General features: G+C 40.2%; 1 protein-coding gene across 1 annotated transcript in view; it reads left to right on the forward strand.

Moving 5' to 3' along the window:
* Nucleotides 1-5,031: 5,031 nt before the first annotated feature.
* Nha1 (Na[+]/H[+] hydrogen antiporter 1) overlaps nucleotides 5,032-12,040 on the forward strand; it is a 97,989-nt gene continuing 90,980 nt past the window's right edge. Inside the window, exon 1 of the mRNA XM_076802689.1 lies at nucleotides 5,032-5,265. Within this exon, the coding sequence (XP_076658804.1) occupies nucleotides 5,240-5,265 (26 nt within the window). The 5' untranslated portion in view covers nucleotides 5,032-5,239. The remainder of the gene's footprint in view (nucleotides 5,266-12,040) is intronic.

Below are 12,040 nucleotides of genomic sequence, written 5' to 3' on the forward strand. Positions count from 1 at the left end.
GGCGTGCAGCGATAACACCCTTCTATGGGTATCGCCCCCATTTTACGATCGTATGAAAGGCATTTTTGAAATAAAATCCCGGCGCTTTACGGGCATTAAAGACTACATTGTGATGTTTATGCGTTCACTTCGTTTACCAGTCTTTTCAAATAGAACTTCGCCCGTCCCACGATAACAAAAGTTCGCTGGCTTCTAGACAAAGTCTCTTTATCCCTCCCCTCCCCTACCCCCGCCGCAGAAGGATTTACCCCTTTCTTTTGTTGTCCGCTGGAAATCCTGATTTTTCAAATATTTTTTTTTTTTTAGGGAAACGGTTCGTTCTCCTCGCAAATCCTTTCGACGATCCCGTTTCCGGCAGTTTCCTTCACCTTTATGAACTGGGCGCGCGAGAAAAGGAGACAGGAACTGCCGAACAGCCATAATACTTTACCGAGACCGCACCCTCCTTTTACGGCGGTGTAAAAAACACTTTTGACACGAACTTTTTATACTTTACGATCATGAACGGGGGGGAATATTGTGCCCGAGTTTATTTCAGATTTCTGGGAAAGTTTCGCTCGACTTTTTGACGAGTTGCGCTCCTGGTAAGTTATTTATATAAATTTATACTATCGACAGAATTATGCCGTTGGAAATATTGCGTCAGAGTGGATATTTTTGGGTTATACAGGGTGGTTGGTAACTGGTGGTACAAGCGGAACGGGGGTGATTCTACGCGAAAAAAGAAGTCGAAAATATAGAATAAAAATTTTTCGTTTGAGGTTTCGTTTTCGAAAAAATCGAATTTAAAGATCCGTCGGGTTCGCGTGCTTTAGCATGCGCAGGAAGTAGAATTGGTAGGTCATGATCAGACGCAGCAGACAATTCCTATCGAATAACATGCGTACTTGCTGCATTTTCAAACTCGATTTTCTCGAAAACGAAGCTTCGGATAAACACATTTTATTCTATATTTTCGACTTCTTTTTTCGCGTAGAATCACCCCCTTTCCGCTTGTACCACCAGTTACCAACCACCCTGTATATTATAGTTCTTCTATTATAGGCTTTCCTAAATCTACTAAAACAAAATTGGGTACAAAAATCAATGTTCTTGATACCGGCACATATACTTTGATATAATTATAATGTCTTCTCTGGTCGAATCATATCGTTGCAAATGAATAGTACGATTTCCTCGGTGGAATTTTAGGGTAGTCCGAATGCTTGTAAACGGTCCTGCAGTTTGTCGACGCTGCAGTTCGTTGACATCGTCGGGAGAAAGTCGACGTTGGGGAAATAATGAGATAATCGCGAAGTGGTTGGCGAACTTTAAAGGGAGGCTCGTTGCCGGTGTTTAGCCGATTCGATAAAAGTCAAGTGTATAAACCACGCCCGTCGTTAGGGCTAATAAAGTGGATTATCGCTGCCGGTAGTGCTCTAGGCGTTCCATCAAGCGTCTCTGCCATTCCAGGACGGTGCATAACTGAGCCAAACTTCTCGCAGCTCGGTTTCCACCCCTTCGGCGACTTCACGCCTTGACTTTCTCAGGGAAACACTCTCGCTTTCCCTGGAACCATAATCTGATTTTTCCTGGTCCGCTTCGTTCTTTTGGGAAGCATGTGTGCACACATTTTTGACGTATTTTATCCCATCTCAAATCTAACTGCTCCCCTTCTTTTATTTTATAACTTGCTACGCCAGCATTCAAGTATTTTTACATGTAGCTTTACTAATTTATTTATTGGGCTGTACCATACATTTTTATATTCGTTAATAAAGTGCAGAATTACATTCACTCAATTTTGTCATCTCCAGACTGTGGATGCAAAATTAATGAGCCAAATAAATATAATTTTAATAGGCTGGTTCTTTGTAATTGGCTTCCTCACAGTCATTGGCTTAATCACAGTTATGAGCGTTTGCGACGATTTACAGCTATTAGTTCTTAAGAACCACGTGCGTACTTGCAATCGAATGCAGGAACGTTACAAAGTTATAGAACAGTTGAGAAATGCTACAACTGTTCTTTCACGCCATACAATTATGGCATTATTGATAGATGCAGCGTACAGCGCTAAAATAAGAAACTATTGATGCACCAGTCAATGTCAAGTCCAGTTACGTTCACTTTAGCGATTTTTTTCCAGAGAAAAGGAAGAAATTAATAGAAAATCTATTATGTACATTGTATCGTGTATATTTTAAGGCACATCCGAGTATCTTATAATTTTAATTCTCGAAAAAATAACACCGCTGCAGATGTTTCGCTGTTCGAAGGAAAATAACCGAATTTTTACAAACTTCAGCTGTTGTAACAAAAATGGGGAAAAAAATATTGGCCAGACAATGAAACTGACGGTGAAAAGAAATATTCGAGCCGTATTATCCCCGATTGATATCCGGCAGAGATGAAAATGTTATGCTCTTTCTGCATGGGCCGAATTCATCGATGGCCATTTAAATTGCTCAGCGAACGTGGAGGCCCCGCGCACACGGGGAAATGAGTGATTACATCGAATCTATCAGTCGAAACGCATGTCCTCGAAACGGGAGCGTTTCATTCATCAAACGTAGACAATATTGTTCTAAATCCGGGACCATTGCGTTCTATTTTTCGCATCGAATTTCGATCGCGAATTCCTATCTCCAACAAAAATATATTGGCTTCATCAATTTTCTACTTGCGTGTGCCATTTCCTTTTTATTCGATCGCCGTGCGTTGCATTTACCTTTTGTGTTGAACATTAGAGATCACATAATATTCATGACACAATCTTTTTTTAATTTTCAGTCTATTTTCCAGTTACGTGTGCTGCTTCTTTGTTACTCAATTATTATAGGTTAGCTCCATCTTTTTATTCGTCTGATCGTGAACGCTTTCATGATTTTTCTTTTCATTTAATTATTCGCCTTAATAAAATCGCCATAAAATCAACACGAACTATAAATTTAATTCAAATAGTGGTATTTCATAAATGCAGTCAAGTCTCGTTATTTCTAAATTTTGTCCATCACTTTGATATTATTTTACAAACATGCTTTAGAGTTACCTCGGTCAATAAATATGAGTTTCCTGCCGAACCCGCCGTCGTAAAAATGATACTTGAGAAGTTGTTGTTCGTCATGCAATTGTTAACGTGGCATTTTAACGCGTATAATGTTACACGGAACACACGGGAGGTACGGTAACACTTTAAAAACGCGTGGAAACAATTAAAAACTCGTCGGAGAGCGTATAAATAGTGGTTACGGCATGGCATCGTTTCGGAACAGTAAAGTAGCAAGACAATATTTCGAAAACCACATTGGTTATGCAAGTTTCCGTTCGAAGAGCTCGTCTCTACGGCTGATATCTTTATGCATACGACTCGATGATGCGAACAGAGCCAGCCGTCATGAAATTGTCGGTGGCGTTCATAAAAGCGAAAGAGAACGGTGCTCCCCGGTGTTTCATAAAGTTGAACAGAAAGTGGAAGAAAATTACTCGATATTCAGACGAGGGTCAGGGTACTTCTTCTCCTTCTCTCTTTCTTCTCGTTCCCGGGGAACATCCGAGCGTCTTTCGAAGCTGACATCACCTTCGGCGGCTATCTCGCGCATCGCACGGGTATCGACGGAATTTCCCGGGCACGCGAATTTTATCGGTCTCGTCGGTGCCAGCACCGCGATTCCCAGAAATTCATGTCGAACGCAGAATGGCCCGCATCTTCGGCGTTCCCACACCTGTTGAATTAGGACATCGATCGGGGTGTGTGCTCTCCTTGCGGCCAAGAAAGGTGCCCCGCGATTCCCCGGCCGCCGAATAACCGGCGATCAATTCGCCGGAATGCGGAGTTTACGACAGTTTTAGACGACCCCTTCGTTGCCACCGCCGATAATGGGGCTAATGGCGCCGCGATAGAAACCTCAGCTTATTCCACCAACGACCTATACCCTCCTGCACTCGTCTTTCACTCGACAGCCGAATCTGTCGAAGCGTTTAGCTGACTTGCCATTTCAAAACAATTTATTTTCTAGCCCCACTTATGTATACCTGTTTGTGCGTGATCATTTACGAGAACGTCGGCAGCTTCGACTTTTACCGCAATATTGGAGCATTGTTTTTCACTAACCTATTTAACAGTAAACCTACCACGGTCAAAATGACCGGTTCTGTATTTTACAATTACTGAGACTATAAACACTCATTTCTGGAAAGTGGTGGAATGAATTTCCTTGTTCACGCATTTATTATAGTGACTATTACGGACAATCTCAATAAACTTAGGACTGTCATTTTTATAAGGCAATATTTACCAGATTGCTGTTAACCCATTTGCATCATAAGGAAATATGAAAAGAAGGCCTTTATCACCAAACTTTTTTCAAAAGAACTTTATATTTCAGCATTATAAGAAAAAATAAATTGAGAGTGTATATGCGCTCCGGTGATAGTGACCAGGAAAATTGAGCTTATATATACGCTAATGATGCAAATGGGTTAATGCTTGGTAAGTTTAGTGTTAATTCTGATTAACTTCTTCAATTTTTATAATTTTGTAATATTTGACCTATCAGGAACCTCTCAGCTCTTTACTTTGATTTTACTCATTTTCGACACAAATACGTGGGTGTAATTTTAGACAGTTGAAAAATTGAAACTAGGAAAATTACGAAACAGAAAAATAAACTTTTATTTGGCACCTACGTCTTGCAATCGACGCAGACAATTTTTATTGTGCCTAAAGATCTGCAGTATAGGAATCTTCAATGAATATTCCATCCCTGTAGAGTTGACGATACATTAAACTATTTATTGCAAATATTTGTCATGTGGTTGAAGTAATGAAGTTGTCAAGTGGTTTTTTCCGAAATTCTAAACACTTTCTAAGCTGTCATTCCCGGAACGATTATTTTTTCGTGGGTTTAAAATGCAGAAATAGGAATGTGTAAAGACTATTGCTATTATAGTGACCGTTAACCGTTGATAATGCTGAGAAATATTTCATTGACCAGGGAGATCGATATACAGCGTACGTTAGAGCTCCCCGGTGCGAGCCATGTCAGTGTGAATCGCAACGTCACGTTGATCGCCACGACACTTTCGATCGAGGCTCTCGAAATAAACTTTGAACTCGCCGGTCCTCGTGTTTGACGCGCTGGAAAGATATGCATCATGCTTCCCGTGACGAATTCTCGTGGAAAATCTCGAGAAAACGGGTAGCAGGGAAATATTGATTGAGAGACCGCCTCGCGATTAGACTGCACGGGGAGGTATTATGGTCTTCGTTTGGGCAGCAGAACAGTAAGTACACGTGTCTCGTTAAATTTCTTACTAGCTCATTAAATTGTTCAACTAATGTGTCGCTCTCTTAATCAGCAAAAGGTGTGTAAATAGATTCTTTACTTTCAGACACTAGTTCTTCAAGTCCTAATTTGAACACTGGACAATCTTCGTAAATTTTCATCCAGAATCCTGTCAATTTGCCAATTTTGCACTTTTTTCAAGTTTGTAGTCCTGTCAATTTGCCAATTTTGCACTTTCTTCGAGTTTGTTTGTTGTTTTGTTTGGTTTTCTTCCTGGTAAAAATCAATTTCTACAGACTGTCCGCTGATTTCTATCTATTGTCGAGCGACTTTACATAAATGTTTATGTATGTCGATTTCTACTGCATATTTTTCCGACGAAAAAATTTCCACGTATCCCTTGTACGCGAGATAAATTATTACGAATAGTTCGAAGAGAACCGGTCTGGTAGTTTCTTAAATAAAAATCGCAAATACCGTCTTATTCTTAGCGTTCTAAATCCTGCTCTTTTTTTTTAAGTGAAACATTTGAAGTATGTAAAACGCTGACGGATGATGAGGCTGTGATGACAGTTTAGTTAGTCGGGATTGAAAGGTATAATGCAATGCCTTCAATCGAAATCGATGGAGGGAAGGTAAAGTCCAAAGGTTAATGTGTAAGGACAAGAACGTTTTGCTTTAACACTAAACCTACCGACATTTCATGTGTACCTAATCCTACCATGAGCGGTCAAATGACCGCTTGAAAAAAAAATGTATCTTAATATAGAAAAGACATGCTATGAAATTTTTTCGGAAAGTAAACAATGAAGAAAGTTGTGAATGTTGGAAAATGGGTTGTATGTATATTATAGGAAAAGTCAATAAGTTACATGGCAATACAGTAACGTTGTATACAAGAAATTCTAAACGAAATTTCAAAAACGTTCATTTGACCGCGCGTGGTAGGTTTAGTGTTAAAATATGTCATAATATAGCTGTACTTAAATATTACTTTCCTCAAGTTTACAATCACTTGGCCAAACACTTGTGTGGCATAGTTAAACACTCGAATCAGAATGAACTAGACAGAAAATTGAAGTTTCATTAAAGATTTAAATTAAACAGACTGCATTTCCTTAAGCTGAGCTTTATGTGAAGTTTATATTATTTGTGCTTTTAATTGCGACTCGTTCGTTTAAACCTAATTTAACCCTCGGACCCTTGCGAGTTATAGCCCTATGCCGGGGTCATTTCTGACCCACGATGTTTTCTTTCGATATAAGGCGATGGCTCGGGACCGGCTTTCGTATTTCGGACGAAGAAGAAAAATTTCTTATTTATTTTAAATAAAAAGCGTGGTCTTATATCGGAATAAAATTGTGCGTATCGAGCTTGTTCCCACCGCGACGGGTCGCCAACGACTCCGACATAGCATACGGATGGTTAATTCATAAGCCTTTAACTTTTCTACCTGTTCTCTGTTCCCTTCTAACTTTAAAATTGGATATTAATGGTAGTTCAACATATAATTGACACCCAGAGAATTTCACTGCACGAACCGGAAGCGAAAAATGGGAATGCAACCATGAGTAAATTGATTTCTTTTTTTTTTTCGTCTGCCAATAGAATCGCTCGTGGAATACGATCCATCATTGCCGTACGTTCCGTATCAATCGCAGGGTGATTCGAGAAGAATTTTCACGGAGTTTGCGAGCCCGGTGTATATGTTACGCAGCGAGAGCTTAGTATCTCAATCGCGTCACGTTCGGAGTTCCAGGAGCGATACTCGAACTTCCTGTTATATCGTCTACCACTTTGCTTCCAACAAATTCCTCTTGCTGCGAACCCTCGCATCTCCTGATGCACACAGTGCAACATTATACAATTTATTCTTACACTCTTCTTCCGCCATTTCGTACGGCGAGTTTATCATTTTATTGACTAGCAACAATCCTTGGAATTTAAATTCTTGGAACCTCTCTCAGAAGTAATTTACACTATCATTTGAAGAAGGCTCTTAAAAATATTTCCATACAAGAAGACAACGAGAAATAAAATCTAAATAAAATAGTGGTTCGCGATTTTGATGTTGGACATATTTACAGTCGAAGGGATGCTCTCTTTACAAAAGCTGTAGTTGGACGAAGCATGCCAATTTTAGGAACATTGTGTCCCGGATCGCCGCGGTGCTGCCTTTTTCGAAAAAGCCTATTGGTACACACCGTGGCACCGGAAACAGGTTTCGATCTCTTTCATCGGGAAGTTCGGTGCTTCACTGACCGGCGCTCAGCTCGCTATAATTTTATTTACCTCGAACTCGTGCGTTCTTCCGTGTACCAGGCGGTTTCGCCACGCTGGAAGAGCCGTGGCTCCACTCGACGGAAACAGAGAACCGCGGAGAACGCTGGAACACTGAACAAAGGAGAGAGGCGCGTGATGGAAGGCGGCATCAGAGCCCCGTGGAATATTACGACGGGAAATCCGACGTTAGATATTGGCAGCTTGATAAAATGGAAATACCGTAGACGACAGAGCTGCGGCCTGAAACAGGCGCGGTGTCGTATCCTGTCATTCTCCCGCGTTTTCCCTCGAATCTTCGGGCTTTTTTAACTTGAAACTTACGTGGCAGTATTTGCTGGAGCCTCCCCGATGTTACCGTGTGAAATACTTGCGCGAGAAATCTCAGAAAATCGTGCGACAACGATTATTCACATTATTCGTATTTTGCCATTTCTCCGCGAATCGTCCGACTGTTTTCAATTGAAACTTACGTGGAACAATTCTTCAAAGCCTACTGAAGATGCCTGTAGAAAATATTTTTCAGAGTTTGGGTCTCCACAATTTTTCCAGTGTAAAATAATTTTGATTTTGGGACGGAAAGCAACTGGGTTCGACTTCCAAAGGGTTGGTGGAATTCGAGTGTCAACTTGCAGCGTTTCTGCGAACCTATTTCTGCGACTGTCGGGAGAAATCCGTACCCCGGCGCACAATATTGCAATATTGAATAACCACCGGCGGTAAGGTTGTCAGCCAGGATTAATGCATCCAATAAAAAAAAAAAAAAATATTTCGGTCGCTCGCGTGTTAGAGGCTATGGATCGGCCGAATGAAATATCTCGATTTTGATTGCGTTAAATTCGCGATATCTGCATCCCCCGGCAGAAATGTTTCACCTGTGCCCGGATGATTGAAATGTTATTTCAAGCATTGGCTTGTACTCGTGCAATAACCGCATTTTCCTCGTGACGGGGGAGAAGGTAAACAGAAAATTGCTGTCTGGTTGAATAAACTGGAAAGGATTTCGGATCCAGCTTTCGGGGCTCGCATCGCAGTCGAGTGAAATCCTGAAGGATATACTTGAAGTAACGAATTTTGAGTTGCCAGCTGCGGCGTTAATCCAGATAATACTGAGCGTAATTTGCTGGCGGAGACCAGTCTTTTTCTCAATAATGCAAATGCACTAGTCAATTCAAGAGAGTTGCAATCTGAGACCAGTGGTTTCACGAGAGCAAGTCGCATACTCGGATGCTCAGTTGCTTACTTCGAAAGTACAATTGCAGCGCCGTGTCGATTGAATTTATTTCCCGAGGAATTGCATATTTACGAAGCACGGTGCGCATCATACGACGCCAGTAAGAATTCAATTGACGCGCGCACACGGACGGAAAATAAATTCGAAGGATAAACGAAATAACGTGTCGGGCCATTATCTGTCGCGAGTATAGCTTTCGGTATATCGGCGTTGGGAGCTCCAGCAGAGAACCGGGAAATCAATGATTTATCCGCGACCTATTCGAAGTTTATAATCATGGCGGTCAGTTGCGAACGATGTGTTGCACTTTAATTCAAACACGTTATCAGCTGCAACGTCAGCGACGCGGCTTGATGCCATGCAATTCAATGTTTTGAACATAGCTGCGGTTTATCCCGTAATATTGCGATTACATTTTCAGGTGGGCAGAGGAATGCATAATATTCGATGCTTTTCCATATTTTCCATTATTAAATGATACGGCTTGGCTCGTCCGCGCAAACCGAAAGAACATTTTATTAAAAACAATGGTCGCTCGTTGGTCTCTCCCCGTAAAAGAAAAAATTGCCGGAGCGTTCCGCACATGAAATTCGGTAATTTTGATGTAGCTTTAATGGCAGCCGGATAAACAAATTAACAAACAATAAAATATCCCGCCGGTATTTCAGCGGCGAAATTGCAAACACGAGGGACGCATGATATCGAAATTAAAGTAAAAATGTTTGTTCCCAGGATTGTCATTCCACAATGGATTTCGGTTTTTGTGATTCGCAGATTAAATGAAACGGTCTCGAAATCTTTTGTACGCTTGCAGTGCAAACGGAGTTTGCACATTTTTTTAATCAACATTTTCACCGAACCACCGCCGGCCAAACGACCGGTTTCACATATTTTATTTTACAGTTGTTGGAATTATGAAGATCTCTTCGCGGGGAATGATTCATTTGATTTTATCATATATTCAGCAAAATTTAATTAACCTCGATTCCGTTCTTTTTATACATCTTCACAGTCACGTTTAGTACTCGGTGGGTTTAGTATCTATGGAAAATTGAATCGAGTTTAATTGAATTTGGAAAACATATTACAAATCTTTGTATTTCTCAAAAGATTGATACTGTTATTTGAAGTAGAGTCTATCTGATTTTAACTGAAATTTATACTGATTTGTAATGTAAAAGTGTCGAAACACACGCTTACAATGGTCTGTCGGTATTCTACCGGAAGTGTGTCAGAAAGAAGACATACTCATGTTAACTAGCGTCGATTGTACGCGGGATATTAAGCAATAAGCAGAGTGCAGAAACGAAGTTTATAAACGTAGTTTAACGAAAGTTGTTCGTTGGATACGTGAAAATAACTACGGTTAACTACTAACTTACTTTTCCTATTATAGCCTTTTTCGCGGCTGTGAAAAATTATGAACTCGTGACACCTATCGTCACACATTGTTCAATATTTAGTACCTCCGATTTCGTTCATCATAACATCTAATTGCTATTAGGAACACATTGATTAGGGCAGCTTACGTACGTCGTGTTTGTAAATGGTATCTGAGAAAGTGACACTTGGGATTTTAGTCAAGAATTATTTTTGATTTAAATATTAATTTTTAATTTAATAGCAGAACATACATGCACAATGTCTATAATTTTTCCCAGTATTTTACAGTACGAACTGAGCCCAGCTTTATTTAACTCACTTTTCCCGGTTTTATGGAACGAAAAACCAGTGCTGATCCATTTTTGAAAGCCTGCTCGTCAAAGCACGGGCACGTTGTTAACAATTATTCAGTTCGGTGCTCTGCTCGCCGTCAGTAAATCTCAATGTATGTGCCCGGAAGATTATCCGAAAATTAAAATTAATGGCGCGTATTTACATCGCCATTTTCCGGTGAGGAAGTTTCACGGCAACGTGAGCGAAAGAACCTTCCCGAAGGTTTATCAATTTTTTGTGCCCGGAAACCAATTTGTAACAGCTTTTTTCACGGCTGTGGGTGTTTGTGCCGCGTATCACAACACCGTTCTGGATTATCATAAATTTGTAGCGGCCGAATAAATTAGAACTTGACATCGACTTCGATTACGAAGTGGCCGAAGCGAAGTTTCAGGGGACTTTCGCATAATTTCGATCAGTAGACCGACGATTTTTTTATCGATTCTTTTGAAAGGCAGAGTTAGCAGAAGATTCACGTTATCGACTGATTTACAAGATAATGAAAATGATAATGAGATCGATAATAAAAGAAGGTAATGACAGTGCTATTATTTGTGCGTTGCAAATTGATAATCATCTGCAATTTACTTATTGTAAACGATTCTGCCAGGTTTCTTGATCGATCGTTTATTAGCATAGAGGTATTGAAACATCCTTTGGATTATGTAATGCAATTCTGCGAAACGATTTTAGTGTTTCAATCGGCACTACTATTTTTCATGTCAAAGTTTTCTAAGGAAATGTTTTAAACGCAACGAACAAAAGGAGTAGGCAGAAAATACAGGAGTATTCTTCAGCATCATTTAAACATGGTAAAAAGTTGGGCTAAACTTTATTTCAGGAAACCAGCAGTTTTCAACTATTTTTTTATGTAATCCTGTAGATTTTGACGAGAAAAAGCTGAAAATCCAAGATTTATTTCCAGGGGATGAGTAGTTCGAAAGTTCTGCGTGTGTGAAGATGTGCGATTTTCAGCGTTTTTGACAGGTAAGGGCGCCGCCATATTGGTACGTACTGAGATAACGTCCAATGAGCGGAGCCGCGAAAATGATGGCCGACCGTACGGGGGCGGGGCGAACACTATTTCAAATCTACCAACATGGCTGCGCACAGTGGGCCAAAAGCGCCAAAACATGGCCAAAATAGGAAGGAGTACTTCAATTTAGTTCAAAATTGATACTCATAGGTTTCTCGGGTCGCTGATTATAAATCTGATGTCAAAATTACAAAAAACAAAATGGCGGATGCGTAACCAAAAAAATTATTGGACTTTCATAAAAATTGGTATTCCCATATTTTTCGGGCCGGCGAATATGAATCTGATGTCAAAATTGCAAAAAACAAAATGGCGGATTCAATATGGCGGATGCGTAACCAAAAAAATTATTGGACTTTCATAAAAATTGGTATTCCCATATTTTTCCGGCCGGCGAATATGAATCTGATGTCAAAATTGCAAAAAACAAAATGGCGGATTCAATATGGAGGATGCTTAACCAAAAAAATTATTGGACTTTCTTGAAAATTGGTATTCCCATATTTT

Source organism: Halictus rubicundus, chromosome 17, assembly GCF_050948215.1.
Source record: "Halictus rubicundus isolate RS-2024b chromosome 17, iyHalRubi1_principal, whole genome shotgun sequence".
Taxonomy (NCBI): domain Eukaryota; kingdom Metazoa; phylum Arthropoda; class Insecta; order Hymenoptera; family Halictidae; genus Halictus; species Halictus rubicundus.